Source organism: Stegostoma tigrinum, chromosome 18 (genome assembly GCF_030684315.1).
Source record: "Stegostoma tigrinum isolate sSteTig4 chromosome 18, sSteTig4.hap1, whole genome shotgun sequence".
Classification (NCBI taxonomy): domain Eukaryota; kingdom Metazoa; phylum Chordata; class Chondrichthyes; order Orectolobiformes; family Stegostomatidae; genus Stegostoma; species Stegostoma tigrinum.
This window is the reverse complement of record NC_081371.1, coordinates 40,303,589-40,324,114: the sequence shown is the minus strand read 5'-3', so window position 1 is coordinate 40,324,114 and position 20,526 is coordinate 40,303,589. Positions and strand designations below refer to the sequence as shown.

At 44.3% G+C, this 20,526-nt stretch overlaps 1 protein-coding gene across 12 annotated transcripts in view; it reads left to right on the top strand.

The window, feature by feature from the left end:
* Positions 1 to 20,526, top strand: part of ppfia2 (PTPRF interacting protein alpha 2) — a 418,215-nt gene that overhangs the window by 368,105 nt on the left and 29,584 nt on the right. For all 12 annotated transcript variants that reach the window (XM_048548309.2, XM_048548310.2, XM_048548305.2 and 9 more), the window contains one exon: positions 5,896 to 6,071. In XM_048548309.2, coding sequence (XP_048404266.1) covers positions 5,896 to 6,071 — 176 coding nt within the window. The remainder of the gene's footprint in view (positions 1 to 5,895; positions 6,072 to 20,526) is intronic.

The window sequence follows — 20,526 nt, the reverse complement described above, 5'->3', positions numbered from 1 at the left end:
AGAGGATGATGCGTTGAATTCCGCCATCTACAATCCGACCCCACCAATGGAGGCAATGTTTTGGTTTATTCTCACAAACTTATTGATTAGGGTGATGCAGTCATGTCGTAACAATACTTCTGTATTGACGTATTGGGTATTTGGAATCACATAGAAGTAGAATTAGAATTCAATAATGTCTTCAATAATCATTGACCTTTCATTAAATGTAAAGCTGTAACACTCAAGTGACGTATTAATTTCCTAGAATGACACAATATTTAAATTGGCACATTACAACTGTCTTAAATTGATAACACAGACTACAGAAGAAGCCATTGCCCAAAACAAATGTTCCACAGACTTGCGAAGTCATAGCTATTGAATTTCAATAAAATGGACAAAAACAGGAATATTTTAACCAGGTTATTACTTTTTTTTTTAAAACAGCATCTCGAATCACAACTTCTGATTCAAGTTTAACAAACACAGCCACTACATTTTCCCCATATAGTAGTTCCTGAAGTTATGCAGCCTGATGTTCAGATATCACATTCATTTTTAAGTAATCCTTTACGTCAGTGATTTCAGGAATTTCTGGCAGATGTTCATCTTCGCCCCCAACAGTCCTTCCCAATGGATCAGGCAGATGCCCTCACCCTGACATAAGCGTGGCACCTAGCAAAAAAACCAGACCCCAGCTGAAGCCCTAGCTTGAAGCCCACGGCCCAGTAAAAAGCTTCAGCTAATTATCTCGGGCAATCTCGTGTGCTCTGACCCTTGGCAAACCCAACTCCAGCAAGGAGCCTCAACTCTCAGCCAAAAGGCACCACCCCATCAAATTACAAGACCTCTGCAAAAGGCAGAAAAGTAATTATAGAAAATAAGGTGATGGAAGACTAATTGACAGGTATTTTCATTAGTATTCACTCTGGATGCTACTAGTACAATCACAGAAATAGCTGTAAATTAAGAAATGAAAAGGAAGGAAGAACTCAGAAAAATTTCTATCACCAGGGACGTGGTACCTATAAATTATTGGAGGTGCAAGCTGACAAATCCTCAGGTCCTAGGGTCATCCTAGGATCTTAATAGTAGTGGCTAATCAAATAATTAATACATTGGTTCCAATTTTTCAAAATTCCCTAAATGTGCAGAAGGTTCCATTAGATTGGAAAATAGTGAATGTAACTTTTTTATTCAAAGACTGAGGGAGACAGAAAGCAAGGAACTGCATGCCAATTAGCTTAACATCTATCACTGGGATCTTCTTTGGCCACAGGTGGGGTCCCAAAGTACTGGAGAATAGCCAATGTTATCTCATTGTTTAAGAAGGATGGCAGAGGTAATCCAGGAAATTACAGGCCTGTGAACCTCATATTGGTGGTTGGAAAATTATAAGAAAACATTTTCAGAGATAAGATGTGTAATCATTTAGGAGCAAATGGACTTATTGATGGAAAACAGCATAGTTTTGCATGGGAGAGTTTGTGCCTCACTAACTTGATCTAGTTTTTTGAGGAGGTGACAAAGATGATTGGTGAGGGAAAAACAGTTGCTATTGTCTACATGGACTTCAGTAAAGCCTTTGACAAGGTCTGTCAGAGCAGATTGGTATAGAAAGTGAAGCCACACAGTATCAAGGATGAGCTGGCAAGTTGGATACGGAACTGGCTTAGCCATAGGAGACAAAGGGTAGCAGTGGAAGGATGCTTTTCGGAATGGAGTTGTGACGAGTGGTGTTCCACAGGAATCAGTGCTATTTGTGATCAATGTTTGACCATGATTTGGATGAGAATGTAGCTGGTCTAATTGCTAAATTTGCAGATGAATAAAAGAATCACAGATAATGAGGAGGATTGTCACAGGATACAGCAGGATTTAGATCAGTTGCAGGCATGGGCAGAAGAATGGCAGATAGAGCTTAGTACAAGAAAATGTGAGGTGATGCTTTTGGAAGGTCAAGCATAGGTGAAAATTATACAGTGAACACAAATAACTGAAAGTGGCAGTGCAGGTAGGTAATGTAGTAAAAAGGCCAAATGCATGCTTGCCTTCATTGGAAGAGGAATTGAGTACAAAGATAGGCCTGTTATGCTGCAGCTTTATAGAACTTTAATTCAGCCACACTTGGATTATTGCGTACCGTTCTGGTCACCACACTACCAGAAGGATGTGGATGCTTTAGAGAGGGTACCAGAACGGTTTACCAGGATGTTGCCTGGTATGGGGGATTTTAGTTATGAAGAAAGGTTGGACAGATTAAGTTTGTTTTCATTGGAATGCAGGAGGTTGAGGGCTGACTTGATAGAAGTTTACGAGATTGTGAATGGCATGGATAGAGTGGAAAGTATGATGTGTTTTCCCACATTGGGGGGGCCAATTACTAGTGGAGACATGTTCAAGGTGGTGGGGGTCGTGGAAGTGATGTGGTGAAGTTTAAAAGAGATGTGCAAGGCGAGCTTTTTACACAAAGGGTGGTGAGTGCCTGGAACGTGCTGACAGAGGGTGGTGGAAGCAGACCTAATAGTAGTATTCAAGAAGCACATGGATGAATGCATGGACAAGAAGGGAATAGAGGATATGGATGGTCAAAATTTTTCAGCGCAGGCTAGGAGGGCTGAAAGGCCTGTTCTTGTGCAGTATTGTTCTTTGTTCTTTGGGAAGCAGTTCAACGCTACTATTAAAGATATTATAGCAAGGCATTTAGAAAAGTTCAAGGTAATCAGGCAGAATCAGCATGATTTTGTGAAATCATGATTAACCAATTTACTGGAGTTAATTGAGGATGTAATAAATGCAACGGAGAGAGGGCAACACTAGATGTACTATAGATTTCCAGAAGTCATTTGATTAGATCCCACAACAAAGGTTGTTTGGGAAAATAAAAGCTCATGATGCAGAGAGTAATGTGTCACTGGACAGAAGATTGGCTAGCTTTCAGGAAACAAAGGTTAGGCATAACTCTGTAATGGCATTGAAAGGTAAGGCATGATGCTGCAAGCATACAGGTAGGTGCTACGTGAGTGAGTACTCAGGGATCAAATGAGCTGTCCTGCAATCCAGACTAGTCCAATCTGTGAGCTGAGGACATGTCCATGTGTGTAAAGTAACTCCGCTGAAGCTATTTAATACGAGTTGCTAGTGCACCCTGCAATACAACACTGACCTTCTTGAATGACCTGCAAGTATATTGGAGAGTTTGAGAATGGCCATGCGAGTTGGCAAATTCTGTGTGCCAGTGTTGATGAATGAGGGATCTGTGTGGTTGTTGCCCATGAATCATGCCCTGAGAGACATTTTGGTCCTAAGCAACATAGAGACACTTCAGATTAAGCACGAGCTGAAGTTGCCACGTACCCACTCTCATTTCCATGTCTAGTTTTCTCAGCGTCATCACATTTAGCATATTTGTTAGGATAGGAGACTGATAATGAGTCGAGTTGGTCTGCTGATAAGGCATGAAACAAGCAATAATCTTTCTTAATTGGAAAATTGTGACTGCCTAGTGAGAAAATATACCACACTACTTGTCAAAATCATAGAAGATGGAGCAAAATGGTCCCAACGTTGAGCTAGGCCTAGCTTAGCTTCTTGCCAGATACTGCCATGTTTCCCAGCATAGCCTACATCGCGTTGAGCTAGGCCTAGCTTAGCTTCTTGCCAGATACTGCCATGTTTCCCAGCATAGCCTACATCGCTCATACCCCTATAAGATTGTACCCATTAGCCCTAACCCAGCCATCTACCACACCCAAGCTCACTCTCATTTCATCACATTTTTCATCGCTGTTCACCTCGCAAAAATGATGAACCTTCCACAACCCTGCACACACTTCCAGAATGCTGACTCTTCTCACAGCAGCCAGATTTAAATCAGAGATCCAGAAAGTGTATCAGGAGAGGAGTTTCCGGGACAGTTGAGCATTTGCTGCCAATGGAATGGGTAAGCAATGTTGGATGTGTCAAAGAGATGAGATATTAAACTTTGTTGGTATTGGGTGGGTGAAAAAAATCTAAGAGGGGAATATCACTGCATTAACATTGTATTAACAGAGATGTTAGCATTGTTGGGAGGGAACTCAATGTTGTAGGATGTACATGGTTGTCTTTGTGCTTTGACAGTCCAGTTGATTTATTTAGAATCCCACATTATACCTGCTATGTAAAATTTGGATTTACTGATGTAGAAATGAGGCTAAATGTGGTGCAAATATCCCATGTCTCCACTGTTCTGCCTACCTGATCCCGAAGTCGTAAGAGTCATGAAGTCTACAGGGCAGAGCCAAACTGGCAATCAGTAGATTAAATTCCTGCATAAGTCATGTGGATGTGCACGTGTTGGGACTTCGTCAGGAACCCAGTGTACATCAGTGAGTTAAGCTGGATTGACGGCTTATTCTCATATTGAGAATATTCAGGATGTAGTGCATGTTGAGGAACGTTTTGGTGAAATTAGGCACTCAATGAGAAGGACCAAGATCAGGACTGAGGTAAGTTACATTTGTTTCAAAGTGTTTTTGGATTCAGAAGCAGCATGAATTTTATGATGGCCACAGGGCCCATGGATAAACATGTTGCCCGATACCTCCCCTATTGCTGGTAGAGTCGCAGCAAAGCAGTACAACACTGAATACAATGTAGTGCCTCAGCTTTTGCCACTTACCCACCCTGCTGCACTCCATCTGCAATTTCCTGACAAATTCAATTCCATGGAGGTGACAACATTCCTGTAACTCACTCCAATTCCTGCATCCTGAGGTAGGTAGCATGTTATTGATATGTTGATTTGACTGAGCTGAGTGCAGAGATGCAATCTGCAGTGAATGCTCAGCATGCAGGTAAGACTTTTAGTTTGAACACATGAAGTACCAAGTCTGGCTGTAACCAAAATCTACCTCTGTGACATTATCTTGCTTTCATCAGTTGAACATGGATAATTACTTACAAAATTTACGAGCCAAACTGTTGACTTTGCCATTTGGCTCTTTTAGGGAATATCTTAGTGATTGGCACTGCTGCCAAGGGCTCATATTTGATTCCAGTCCTGAGTGACTGCCTGTGTGGAGTTCTCCCCAAGTTTGCATGGGTTTCTGCCAAGTGCTCCAGTTTGCTCCCACAGTCCAAAAATGTGCAGGTTAGATGGATTAGCCATGGTAAATGTGGAGTTACAGGGATGGGAAGTGGGGAGCTGGGTCCAGATAGGATGCTCTTTGGACAGTCGGTGCTGACTCAATGGTTCAAGTCAATGTTAGCATCCCTGTTAATACAATGTTAATGCAGTGATATTCCTCTCTTAGATTTTTTCACCCACCCAGTACCAACAAAGTTTAATATCTCATCTCTTTGACACATCCAAAATTGCTTACTCATTCCATTGGCAGCAAATGCTCAACCGTCCTGGAAACTCCTCTCCTGATACACTTTCTGGATCTCTGATTTAAATCTGGCTGCTGTGAGAAGAGTCAGCATTCTGGAAGTGTGTGCAGGGTTGTGGAGGGTTCATCATTTTTGCGAGGTGAACAGCGATGAAAAATGTGATGAAATGAGAGTGAGCTTGGGTGTGGTAGATGGCTGGGTTAGGGCTAATGGGTACAATCTTATAGGGGTCTGAGTGATGTAGGCTATACTTGATGGGAATCTGTGATTCTGTATAACTGTGATGCATTAATTATGATCTCTGGGATATCTGAATGGTGAAAATTGTTAAAGTTATAGCCTGATAGAAGACTAGTGCATTACACATTGAGATATAACAAAGCCAAAGAAAAAAATTAAAGCATTTGAAAATCAGGGTGTCAATTCTTTTGCAGCATAGATTGAAATAGAAGAGACTGCACCCTTTAAGTTAAAAATTAAATCTTAATAAAATATAAAAGAAAGTTTATGCTCATGTTACAGTTTCACATTTTTTAGATGCAATAGTGTGGAGCAATGACCGTGTAATCAGGTGGATACTGTCCATTGGCCTTCGAGACTATGCAAACAACCTCATGGAAAGTGGTGTTCATGGAGCACTCCTAGCCTTGGATGAAAACTTTGACTATAGCAGTTTGGCTTTAATACTTCAAATTCCCACTCAAAACACACAGGTAAACTTAACCTTATTTTATTTACCCTAAAGAGAATCTTTGAATGTTTGATTTTGAAGTAGCAATTTCATTCTTATTCATTGGAAAATATTTCAACTTTAAGTTAAGATAATGTATTAGTTTTACAGGCATATTGTTTCCGCTAGTTAAATTTGATTCAGACTGACATAGTTGTTACTTAAAGAATTTCTTAAGTACCTAAAGTATTCAAAGTTCTCAAGCAATATTTCTCATATTCATGCACAATTAGTAATTAAATGGGCATGTTTTCTCAGGAAGGGGATCAATGTGGGTAGTGAAATTATTCATCCAGTTTTGGTTGATTCGAATCTGAGTTGAAAGCACTGTGCACCTGGCCTTTGCCATTTTTGATCTGGAAATATATGGAAATAATGTTGTTTCAAAAATATTAATCAGATTAAAATAAGTAACAGTGAATTCCAACATACTGTCTTCTTTAAGCTATTCAAGAATTGTAACACAATGTTACATCTTGATTTCATTCTAAAATAATTTCATGTAAATTTCTGGGTGAAAATACACTGATTTAAAAACTTGGCCCTGTCATTCTGGTGGTTTCAGCACTACAGGACCCAGCTGAGGTTAAAAATATTAAATGTTTCTGTGCAGGGCCGCTCTGGAAATGAACTAATTTCCATGTTGTTGAAAGGAATAGCATGTGTTACATTATTTCCTCATATATAAATCTACCAGTTACACACAAAGAATGGTGAAACAATAAAGTGGGTTCCCTTTTGAAGATAAAATTTAATGGAAGGCCATGCACAATGCATCTTCCAATATTGCTGCATTATATATCCAACACATCATGATTGATACTGTCTTAAGAAATGCCTGAAGAGTAATATGCATTTCATGTGAGTGTGAACCAGAGGCATGCAATGTGCAGAAATTGTGACATACTCAAAGTCTAATTCCATTTTGACAGCTGATTTGCCTTTTTGGACTTTGTTACTCTAATCGGTACTCAGCATTCAGCAGCACCAGCATCTCTTACTAGCTCTGTTTAAAAAAATCACTTCCAACTTACAGCTGAGGTCCTTTAAACTGCTTAGTTGCTGATCCTAATGTGGCAGTTCACTGGGTTGTCGGAGGATTTGTGAAATGTCAAACAAATCACCAGAAAGTGCTGTTGGATGTTAAGGTTTTGGATATTCGGAAGGAAATGTGTGCTTCAAAACGGCCTTTAAGCACACCAGTTTCTCCCAATGGTGAGGACTATGGATTCTCTTGGGTTGCAGCATCATAGGGAAAAGCAGTAGGGAAAAAATAGAAGACCAATATCCTTCAGAAGGAGGAGAAAAACAGATACTCAGAGGGAAGCCAGACCCATTTAGTGTTCTTAGAGCATACCACAGTGAAAGGAGCAGGAACTTTTCAGCACATGTACCTTAGAGAGTTCACCTTCAAGGACTCTCTGTATACATGCAATATTGCTATTCTGCAGTGCCAATACTCTGGTGCAGGTCTGCAGGTGGCACACAGTCAAAAAAAATCAATTGGTTCGCCTTAATATCTGCTTCCTATCTTATAATGTGTTTTATCATTTGAAACAAATTGACTGAGATAATCAGAGATAATGGGAACTGCAGATGCTGGAGAATTCCAAGATAATAAAATGTGAGGCTGGATGAACACGGCAGGCCAAGCAGCATCTCAGGAGCACAAAAGCTGACGTTTCGGGCCTAGACCCTTCATCAGAGAGGGGGATGGGGTGAGGGTTCTGAAATAAATAGGGAGAGAGGGGGAGGCGGACCGAAGATGGAGAGAAAAGAAGATAGGTGGAGAGAGTATAGGTGGGGAGGTAGGGAGGGGATAGGTCAGTCCAGGGAAGACGGACAGGTCAAGGAGGTGGGATGAGGTTAGTAGGTAGCTGGGGGTGCGGCTTGGGGTGGGAGGAAGGGATGGGTGAGAGGAAGAACCGGTTAGGGAGGCAGAGACAGGTTGGACTGGTTTTGGGATGCAGTGGGTGGGGGGGAAGAGCTGGGCTGGTTGTGTGGTGCAGTGGGGGGAGGGGATGAACTGGGCTGGTTTAGGGATGCAGTGGGGGAAGGGGAGATTTTGAAACTGGTGAAGTCCACATTGATACCATATGGCTGCAGGGTTCCCAGGCGGAATATGAGTTGCTGTTCCTGCAACCTTCGGGTGGCATCATTGTGGCAGTGCAGGAGGCCCATGATGGACATGTCATCAAGAGAATGGGAGGGGGAGTGGAAATGGTTTGCGACTGGGAGGTGCAGTTGTTTGTTGCGAACTGAGCGGAGGTGTTCTGCAAAGCGGTCCCCAAGCCTCCGCTTGGTTTCCCCAATGTAGAGGAAGCCGCACCGGGTACAGTGGATGCAGTATACCACATTGGCAGATGTGCAGGTGAACCTCTGCTTAATGTGGAATGTCATCTTGGGGCCTGGGATGGGGGTGAGGGAGGAGGTGTGGGGACAAGTGTAGCATTTCCTGCGGTTGCAGGGGAAGGTGCCGGGTGTGGTGGGGTTGGAGGGCAGTGTGGAGCGAACAAGGGAGTCACGGAGAGAGTGGTCTCTCCGGAAAGCAGACAGGGGTGGGGATGGAAAAATGTCTTGGGTGGTGGGGTCGGATTGTAAATGGCAAAAGTGTCGGAGGATGATGCATTGTATCCGGAGGTTGGTAGGGTGGTGTGTGAGAACGAGGGGGATCCTCTTAGGGCGGTTGTGGCGGGGGCGGGGTGTGAGGGATGTGTTGCGGGAAATACGGGAGACGCGGTCAAGGGCGTTCTCAATCACTGTGGGGGGAAAGTTGCGGTCCTTTAAGAACTTGGACATCTAGGACGTGCGGGAGTGGAATGTCTTATCGTGGGAGCAGATGCGGCGGAGGCGGAGGAATTGGGAATAGGGGATGGAATTTTTGCAGGAGGGTGGTTGGGAGGAGGTGTATTCTAGGTAGCTGTGGGAGTCGGTGGGCTTGAAATGGACATCAGTTACAAGCTCGTTGCCTGAGATGGAGACTGAGAGGTCCAGGAAGGTGAGGGATGTGCTGGAGATGGCCCAGGTGAACTGAAGGTTGGGGTGGAAGGTGTTGGTGAAGTGAATGAACTGTTCGAGCTCCTCTGGGGAGCAAGAGGCGGCGCCAATACAGTCATCAATGTACTGGAGGAAGAGGTGGGTTTAGGGGCCTGTGTAGGTGCGGAAGATGGACTGTTCACGTAACCTACAAAGAGGCAGGCATAGCTGGGGCCCATGAGGGTGCCCATGGTCACCCCCTTAGTCTGTAGGAACTGGGAGGAGTCAAAAGAGAAGTTGTTGAGGGTGAGGACAAGTTCAGCTAGGCGGATGAGAGTATCGGTGGAGGGGGACTGGTCGGGCCTGCGGGACAGGAAGAAGCGGAGGGCCTTGAGGCCATCTGCATGCAGAATGAAGGTGTACAGGGACTGGACGTCCATGGTGAATATGAGGTGTTGGGGGCCAGGGAATTGGAAGTCCTGGAGGAGGTGGAGGGCGTGGGTGGTGTCACGGACGTAGGTGGGGATTTCCTGGACCAAAGGGGAGAAAATGGAGTCCAGATAGGTGGAGATGAGTTCGGTGGGGCAGGAGCAGGCTGAGACGATGGGTCGACCAGGGCAGGCAGGTTTGTGGATTTTGGGAAGGAGATAGAAACGGGCCGTGCGGGGTTGGGGAACAATGAGGTTGGAGGCTGTGGGTGGGAGGTCCCCTGAGGTGATGTGGTCGTGAATGGTGTTGGAGATGATGGTTTGGTGCTCGGGTGTGGGGTCATGATCGAGGGGGCGGTAGGAGGTGGTGTCGGAGAGTTGGCGTCTGGCCTCGGTGATGTAGAGGTGAGTGCGCCATACTACCACTGCGCCACCCTTGTCTGCGGGTTGGATGGTGAGGTTGGGGTTGGAGCGGAGGGCTGCCCGTTCTGCGGGGGAGAGGTTGGAGTGGGTGAGAGGGGTGGAGAGGTTGAGGCGGTTAATGTCTCGACGGCAGTTGGAGATGAAGAGGTCGAGGGAGGGTAGGAGGCCTGGGGGTGGTGTCCAGGAGGAGGACTTGTGTTGGAAGCGGGTGAAGGGGTCAGTGGAAGGAGGGTTAGGTTCCCATTGAAGAAGTAGGCATGCAGGCGAAGACGGCGGAAAACCTGCTCTATGTCCAACTGTGACTGGTATTCGTTGATGTGTGGTCGTAGGGGGACAAAGGTGAGCCCCTTACTAAGGACTGACCGTTCGTCCTCAGTCAGTGGGAGGTCTGGGGGGATGGTGAAGATGCGGCAGGGCTCAGTGTGGCTGTCTCCTCTGGGGTTGCTGGCTGTGGAGGTTGTGGGCGGAGCGATGAGGTCGTCGGCCGTGGGCGGGGTTCCGTCGGCTGTGGGCAGTGTTCCGTCGGCGTCGGCGGTGGGCGGGGTTCCGTCGGCGGTTGGAGGATCGGGGTGGGCGGCAGCAGCTGCGGTGAGGGTGATGTGTGGGGTGTTGTACCTGGACGTGGAGGTGGTGACTGCAGCAGCGGTTCCGGAAGTTCTGTGGCCGGCGGAGGCGGATGTGACGTCATCGGTGGGGTCTCCGGCTGTGTCCTCATGGTCAATGGCGGCGGGTGCATGGTGGGGGAGGGGCAGGGACAGAGTCGGGATTTGGAAGGCGCAGGAATCCTCTTGTGGGTGGCAGGGGCCCATGAGTTGGTTGTACTTACGATTTTTGGTGTCCAGTAAAGCTGAGTGGAACTGGGTGTTCAGTCTGTGGATCCTGCGGAGGATAAAAAACAGCAGGGGTCCTTTGCAGGTCTGGGAGAGGGAGGCTCTGAGCTGGGGCAGGCTGGATTGTAGCGCCTGGAGGTGCCGGCGCATGGCTGCAAGTGTCTGTTTCAGGACTCGCAGGGAGAAATGCTTCTGAAGGGTCTGAATATTCTGGAACCCCGCCCACGGCCGACGCCGACGGAACCCCGCCTATTCCCAATTCCTCCGCCTCCGCCGCATCTGCTCCCATGATAAGACATTCCACTCCCGCACATCCCAGATGTCCAAGTTCTTTAAGGACCGCAACTTTCCCCCCACAGTGATTGAGAACACCCTTGACCGCGTCTCCCGTATTTCCCGCAACACATCCCTCACACCCCGCCCCCGCCACAACCGCCCTAAGAGGAACCCCCTCGTTCTCACACACCACCCTACCAACCTCCGGATACAACGCATCATCCTCCGACACTTTTGCCATTTACAATCCGACCCCACCACCCAAGACATTTTTCCATCCCCACCCCTGTCTGCTTTCCGGAGAGACCACTCTCTCCGTGACTCCCTTGTTCGCTCCACACTGCCCTCCAACCCCACCACACCCGGCACCTTCCCCTGCAACCGCAGGAAATGCTACACTTGTCCCCACACCTCCTCCCTCACCCCTATCCCAGGCCCCAAGATGACATTCCACATTAAGCAGAGGTTCACCTGCACATCTGCCAATGTGGTATACTGCATCCACTGTACCCGGTGCGGCTTCCTCTACATTGGGGAAACCAAGCGGAGGCTTGGAGACCGCTTTGCAGAACACCTCCGCTCAGTTCGCAACAAACAACTGCACCTCCCAGTCGCAAACCATTTCCACTCCCCCTCCCATTCTCTAGATGACATGTCCATCATGGGCCTCCTGCACTGCCACAATGATGCCACCCGAAGGTTGCAGGAACAGCAACTCATATTCCGCCTGGGAACCCTGCAGCCTAATGGTATCAATGTGGACTTCACCAGTTTCAAAATCTCCCCTTCCGCTACTGCATCCCTAAACCAGCCCAGTTCGTCCCCTCCCCCCACTGCACCACACAACCAGCCCAGCTCTTCCCCCCCACCCACTGCATCCCAAAACCAGTCCAACCTGTCTCTGCCTCCCTGACCGGTTCTTCCTCTCACCCATCCCTTCCTCCCACCCCAAGCCGCACCTCCATCTACCTACTAACCTCATCCCACCTCCTTGACCTGTCCGTCTTCCCTGGACTGACCTATCCCCTCCCTACCTCCCCACCTATACTCTCTCCACCTATCTTCTTTTCTCTCCATCTTCGGTCCGCCTCCCCCTCTCTCCCTGTTTATTTCAGAACCCTCACCCCATCCCCCTCTCTGATGAAGGGTCTAGGCCCGAAACGTCAGCTTTTGTGCTCCTGAGATGCTGCTTGGCCTGCTGTGTTCATCCAGCCTCACATTTTATTATCTATGACTGAGATAATCAATCACTGATGACTAATTGCTTATTAAACCATTACCAATAACATTATATGTTGAACAGCAATGGAAAATATGCGATGAGGCCTATTATGCATGAATAATTAACAAGCAAGTTAATCTACAGGTAAAACAATCGTCAGTCTAAAATCATGTTAAGTGCATGAGACAACCCATAATGTATCTGTTTGTGTCAGAGATGTTGAAACCTAGCTTGCTCTTAAGCAGTAAAATCCCTATCCAGACGAATTTAACTCACTTGTGAAAGGGAAGTTAATTGTGCATATGTCAGATCAATAGCAACTAGGGAAGGTCAAAAGCATATTGTCAAAATTTCTGCACAATTGTCTAGATTAAATTGGAAACCAGTAAACCTCCAACAGAATTTAAAATATTTAAATAGCGTTCATAGTAACGTTGAAAATAGGAGCAGGATTAGGCGATTCTGACATTCAAGCCTGCTCTACCATTCAATATCATCATGGCTAATCATCTAACTCAGTTATCCTTTTCCTACATTCTCTCCTTTCCCTTTGATTGGTTAGATGCTTCTGACCCTACCAGGATGTAATGCAAGACAGAATCAGAAATTGCTGCAGGAATTCAGCAGCCCTGACAGAAGAGAAAGTAAATTTAACACCTTGAGTCCAATGACCCTTCTTCTAATGCAAGACTGCCCGATTTTCCGACAAAAGACTTATAGCTGTGGTTTATGGTGTGTCTGATGTAGAAAATCAAAACAAAAAAATTAAGATTTATTTCATAATTAGGATTGAAGGTGTATCCAGACTGAACACATCGGGATTGACAGCCAAAGAGCTAAGAAATAGGTAGAAGAGTAGGTGAACTTTCAAAGAGGCAATGGTACAAGCACAGTTAAGATATATTCCCTCAAAAGGGAAAAGATGGAACAAATAAATCCAGAATTCTGTGGATGACGAGTTAGAAATTAACTTGAAAAAGAAATATGCTGATGAAGGGTATCAAATATTAAATAATATTGAGAATGAAGCTGAATAGAGAAGGCTCAGAGGTCAGGTGAGAAGGCAAACACAAAAAGCAGAGAGAGCTTATGAATATATGACAAGCAGTTAACATGGAAAACTTTATCAGCGCATCAATGGCAAAAAGATAGTAAAAGGAGGTTAGGAACCAAATTAATGCATGGATTTATACACGGAGGCAAGATGCATGGCTGATGTGTTAAATGAGTACTTGCACCTGTCTTTACCTGCAAAGCAGATGCTGCCCAGATCATTATGACAGAGAAAGAAACTCAGTCACTTGAAAGGTTTAAAATTGATACGGAGGATATATTGAATATGTTGTCAGTACTGACAGTTGGTTACGTACCACAACAGAAATAATTTATTATCACATGTATTCAATGTAAAAAAAAGAGAAAAATGTGGACCTTCACCATCCGTACATTGTGCCATCTGCATGAACGTAGAATAAGGTAAGGAAAAGAAAACATAAGAGAGTCCAACCCTCCTTTCCAGCCCTCGGAATGCCTTCGCCAGAGTCCCAGTTTGGGCTTTCTAGCCCATGCCATGCCACTGCAAGCATCCTACTCTGACCTGCCCCCCCGGCCCACTCTTGGCTGCCTCACCAGCTTGATCTCACTGCCACTGCCCCACCGGTCCGCTCTCGCCAGCCCACTGTTGATTCACTGCCATCCTTCCCGCAATGTAGAAAACCGAAACAAAAAAAACTGAGATTATTTAACAATTGGGATCGAAGGTGTACATAGACTGAACACATCAGAATTGACAACCAAAGAGATGAGAAACAGGCACAATAGTGGCTGAACAATGGACTACTTTAAAAGAGATGTTATGAGCACAGTTACGATATATTCTGTCAACAGGCAAAGGTGGGACAAACAAATCCCGAGTTCTCTGGATGATGAGATTGAAATTAACTTGAAAATGAAGTGTGGTAATGAAAGTCACCAAGTTTTAAATACAGAGATAATGGGAACTGAGATGCTGGAGAATTCCAAGATAATAAAATGTGAGGCTGGATGAACACAGCAGGCCAAGCAGCATCTGAGGAGCACAAAAGCTGACGTTTCGGGCCTAGACCCTTCATCAGAGAGGGTCTGATGAAGGGTCTAGGCCCGAAACGTCAGCTTTTGTGCTCCTCAGATGCTGCTTGGCCTGCTGTGTTCATCCAGCCTCACATTTTATTAAGTTTTAAATACAATTGAGAATGAAGCTGAATAGAGAAGGTTCAGAAGCAAGGATGCAAATACATTTGAGAGCGTGCAGAAGAGGCTGACCAGAATGGTTCCAAGGATGAAACAGTTCAGTTTTGAGGAAAAATTGGAGAAGTTGGGTTAATTTTACACGGGCAGGAAAAGTTTAAGAGAGATTTTTGGTCGATACTTTGAAAATTATCTGGGGTCTGGGCAGGGTTGTTTGAGAGAAAGTTTTCCTGTTCATAAACCATTTGGGAACTAGAGGGCACAGCTTTGAAGCACTGTTCAACAGAAACAATTGAGAAAAGAAAAAAACTTGTTCAATTAGCGAGTAGTTAGAGTCTAAAATATACTCCCTGGAACTGTAGTGGATGCAGGTTCAATTAAAGCATTCAAGAGGGCAGTGAATGATTGCTTAATGTGTAGGCTTATGCAAAAAGTCAGGAGATCAGCACTATGTTAAAATGTGCAGAGAGCTGGTGCAGACACAATAGACTGATTGGCCTCCTACCATATTATAGTAATTGAGATTGTGTAAGGATGAACAACAAACTCCGTACCAGCAATCCAATGAAAAGGTTGTTATTTTACAGGAAAACCTTTTAACAACTTGCACATCAAACATCTGGAGAAACCTGAAGATGGATTACCGGATCCAAAATGTTAACTTTGCTTTGTCTCCACAGATGCTGCCAGATCAGCTGAGTTTTTCCAGCAATTTTTTTTTCAGAAACATGGGATTGACCTCAAAAGGATGCCGGAGAAACATGGGATTGAGCTCGAAAGATGCTGGAGAAAATGAAAGGGCTACAAAACATATGGATATGGACAGTGCACACAACCAATGGCCGAAAATCATTGATGGACAAATCCTTTCAGAAATAAATATCAACATTTATGCCATTGTGAAAGAACTCAAGCAAGACCTAGTAAACCAAACAACCACTGAAGCAGCAAATGATAAAGGCCCAGGCTTCCAATTAAACAAAACTAAAAAATAATGTTGAAGAGGTATTTAAAGCAATTATTAAAGCAATTTATGAAGGAACAATATATTAGACCAACAGAAAACTAAAAGTTCACTGTAATATTAAATTTCAAGAGTGTAAAATCAGACACGTCAGAATGAGCTGAAACTTTTAAGGAACAAAATAGTAAATTCCAAGAAGGTTTTAACCACTCAAAACAGCCTGAGGAACAAACTCAGTTAGTGGTTTATCCGGAACAGTAGTGCATCAGGATCAGCAAATTCATCAGGATCAGCAAATTCTAGGACAGCCACTGTATTCCAAGAAAGCAAAAAGTGACAACACAAATATGAACAACTAACAATATCAGTGATGCCTGTGGGCAGTCAACAGTACTTCAACATAAGGTTAACATCATGATGTCTGGACAAATCAGAAAATTAACAAAACATTATAGAGACCCATGATCTCACTTGCTATTGTAAAGAAATAAATTTTCTTTTCGAAAGGAGGGAAATATATGTGTGTCCCTTTTCTATGTGTACTTTGCCGTTTAGAGAGTCCATCTTTAAAGACTCCATGTACAATGTATATACCACACCTCAATGTTAATCTGTTGTGGCTGTGCAATCTAAATACACTCAGAGTTAGTTTGCAGATACAATAAAAAAAAGTGTGGGAAAAACTCAGCAAGTCTGGCAGCATCTGTGGAGAAAAAGAGACCAAGTTAACATTTTGAGACCAATACGATTCTTCTTTGAAACTTGATTTGCTGTAATGCTTGCTTCATAACATAAATGTGTTTTACCGTTTCAAAGAAATGATCCCAAAGAGTTTTTTTTCAGTCACTCTTGAAACGTGGCCATTGCCAGCTGGCCAGCTTTTATTGCCTGTCTCTAATTGCCCTTGAGAAGGTGGTGATGAGCTTTCTTCATGAGCTGCTGCAGTCCATGTGCTCTAGGTTCACCCACAATCCCTTAGGGAGGGAATTCCAGGATTTTGACCCTTTGACAATGAAGGAAAGCAATATATTTCCAAGTCAGGATGGTGAGTCGTTTGGAAAGGAACTTGCAACTGGTGATATTCCCATGTATAAGCTGCCCTTTTCATTCTAGATGAAAATGGTCAGTTGTTTGGAAAAATGTCAGTAGTCACAAGACACTAAGTTATAGCTCGACAGTTTTATTTGAAATCACAAGCTTTCATAGCACAGCCCCTTTGTCAGGTGGAATGAAGAAAAGTGTATATACACACGATTTATCGGCTTTTCTTCACTTTACCTATGATGGGGCAGTGATAAAACTGTTGGATTATAACCTGGTTTCGTGTGACTTCTGACTTTGTCCACTCCCAGTCCAACACCAGCACCTCCACATCATTTGTTTGGAAGATACTATTTAAGCATCTTTGTTGAATTTCTGTAGTGCATCTTGTAGAGAGTACATACTGCTGTTACTGAGCGTTGCTGAATATTGTGCAGGTTCAGCAAACATCCCCACCTCTGACCTTACAATGGAGCGAAAGTCATTGAAGAAGCAGTTAAAGGTTTTTCAGCCTAGGACACTAATATGAGGAACATATGCTGAGATGTCCTGAAGTTGAGATGACTGACTTTCAACAACTATAACCATCTTCCTATGAGTCAGATTTGACTCAGACCAGCACAGAGTTTTCCCCCTAGTACACATTGATTCCAGGTTTGCTAGGGCACCTTGATGCCACATCAAGTTGAATGTGGTTTTGATGTCCAGCGTTGTCACTCTCGCCTCACCTTTAGAATTCAGCCCTTTTGTTCATGTTTAAAGGAAAGTTATAATGAGTTCAGGAGCTGAATGGCCCAGTGGAACTCAAACCGGGCAGCAGTCAGCAGGTTATTGCTGAGCTGTTTGCAGCTTGATGGCATTATTGATGACACCTTCCATCACTTTATTGATGTTTGAAAGTAGACTGACAGGGCAATATTGGCTGTGTTGAATTTGCCCTGCCTTCTGTAGGCAATTTCCCACACTGTTGGATGGATGCTGTAACTGCCTTGGAAGAGCTTTGCTAGAAGAGCAGCATTTTAGAGTACAAGTCTTTAGTACCATTGTCAGAATGTTGTCAGGGTGCATAGCCTTTGCACTAACTATTGCCTCCAACCATTTCTTGATATCATGTGGACTGAATTGAATTGGCTGAAGTCTGGTATCTGTGATGCTGGGGACCACTGGAGGAGGCTGAGTTGGAGCATCTGCATGGCACTTCTGGCTGAAGATTGCCATGAATGATTCAGCCATAACTTTGGCACTGATGTGCTGGGCTCTTCCAAAATTGAGTATGGAATATTTGTGGAGCCTCCTTCACCAGTGAGTTGTTTAATTGTCCACTGGATATGGCAGGACTACAGAGCTTAGATCTGATCCTTTAGTTGTTGAATTGCTTAGCTCTGTTTATTGCTTGTTGCATATGCTGTCTTGCGTGTAAGTAATCCTGTTTGGTAGCTTCACCAGATTGTCACATGTTTATGCCTGGGTGCTGCTTCTGGCATGCCCTCCTATACTGTCTGTTGAATCAGGATTGATCCCCTGTCTTTATGGTAATGGTTGAGTGGTGGTTATTGCCAGGCTAAGAGGTTGCAGATTGTGCTGGAGCACAACTCTGCTGTGTTGATGGTCCATAGTACCTCATGTATGCCCAGTCTTGTGTTGCTAGATCTGTTCAAAATATGTTTTATAATGGCAGTAGTGCCACACAACATGATAGATGGCATTCTAAATCTGAAGACAAGACTCCATATCCACAGGTACTGTGCAGAAGATCACTCTTAGTGATACTGTCACAGACAGGTGAATCTGCTGCAGGTATGAGGTCAGGTATGTTTCTCCCCGCATTGGTTTCCTCAACATCTGTTTCAGACTCAGACTAGCAATTGGATCCTTTAGGATCCAACAAGCTCAATCAGTAGTGCTGTTGCCAAGCCACTGTTTGTGGTGGATATTGAAATCCACTACCTCCAGTACATTTTTCACCCTTGCTCCCCTCAGTGTTCCCTCCAAGTGTTGTTCAACATGGAGAAGTACTGGTTTATCAGTGGAAGAAGGATGGTCCATGGCATACGCTAATGTCCTTTAAGCAAGTAAAGAAATTGCTGTCCTGACCTGGTCTGGCCTACATCTCACTCAAGACACACAGCAATATGGTTGACTTTTAACTGCCCTCTGGGCAAAAAATGCTGGCCTAGCCAGTGATGCCAATAGTGGTTGACACAAGATCAGTCAGGTTGACAGAATTGAATAGCAGTTCCTTATCGGGGCAATTAATCCAGCCCAGATAGCCCTGGCTGACAGATATGAATAGGAGTGTCAAAAATTCTGTTGATTCTGAGAGACCTGGAGTGTCAAGGACTTGCCATGCATAAATGGTGACTTGGTGATAGGATACTGCCTTTTGCAGTTATTTCAGTGGTGATGAGAGAAAAGCATGTTCCTGAAGAAAATTGCTTGCAATAGTTGTCTTTGAATTGAGGTAAGCATTTCTAGCATCATGCCATTATTTGTGAAGTTTGACTCATTCAATCCTGCCATTGAAACTGGGTTCAGTATGTGGAAAAATGATTTTTTTTTTCTTGGCAAATAACATTGGGACAGGTGAAAAAACAATAAGTAATTCTCCTGACTCCTTGTGGACCCACAGCTTTTTCAGTTATTAGGACCCCAATTTTCTATGAGGCACCAGATACTAAAACCTTTCAAGACTTGACTGATTTTAGTTCAAGAATATTATGGCCCCAGGCTGCCTCTAATTTTGAGATATTATTGGTTTCGCTCAGTAATTTATGAACTGGGGAATCACTTTGGGATTTTTGACTAGCTTAAGGTGACTGGCAAAGGTCTCTGACTTTAGTTTAACCTTTAATGAGATGCTGTAAGTGGGATTAATGAAGTAACCGTCTAAAAACACCTATTAGCTGAAGCCCAGTCAAGCTTCAAACAGCCACAATAAGTGACTTTATTACTGTAAAATGTGACAAGTGGAGCAGATGAGTTGCAGTGCATTCTGACAAAAGTGGACACCGTCAGCAATCTGACAAAGCTTGGGAAACACCACTTGAGTGAAGGCAATTACATGTCCTAACTCAGGCCATATCCTGAACAGACAGACTCTAGGTCAAACCAGAGCCAAACCCTAAAACAAAGCTAAGCCTCAGTCAATTGGTGAAAGTTTTCTTCAGGACCTGAATCAGCAAGTCAGTGTATTTGCTGTTGGTTTTCAGACTTGAGACAGCAAAAGATTCCCACTAGACCTAAACTGAGTTAGGGAATTCTTAGGCCAGTATCAAAGGTGTGTGCACATCCTGGAAAGTCCCTGCATTTAGTTTAGAACAGTTAAATTGCTCGGGACAATCGCTTCTCTGGCCAGAGCAATATGCTGTCCACTGTGGCCAGGTTTCTCTGGGTTCAAAAAAGGTCCAGTGACATATAAAGTTCAACACAATACGTCAAGGCTCACCACTTGATTGACAATGTCAATCACCCTGAACATTCACTCACTTCATCCACCACAAGTGCACTGCTATAACTATGTGTACCCTCAACCTGCTGTACTGTAGCAACTTGCAAAGGCTCCATCAACTGGACTTTATAAACCTCTGCCACCTAGAAGGACAGGGCAGTGACACACGGGTGTACCAACACCTCGTTACCCTCTAGGCCACGCATCACTGTATTGCCATTCTTTCACTGTCACAAAATCCTAGAACTTACGTCCAATCATTGTGAGGCTATTGGTATCAAAAGGATATTAGTTGGACAAGAAGATGGATTAACACTGTGTTCTCAAGGTCTTTGCCAACAACAGTAATAACTGCTCCCCACTCCCCCCCCCCCCGCAGAAGAATGAAGAAAAGCTATAACACAGCTAGTATTTTGCACAGTCCTACTATAACCACCTTGTGGTTGTATATGGTGAAGTTAATACCAAAATCTGGAATTACTTTGACTACTTGTGTGCAGAAATTTAATTCCTATGGGCATTGTATCCAAGTCCTCAGGGCCAAACTCCTGATAAAACATCTATGGCTACATGCTACCATTGACAATGTTTGGCTGGAGGATCT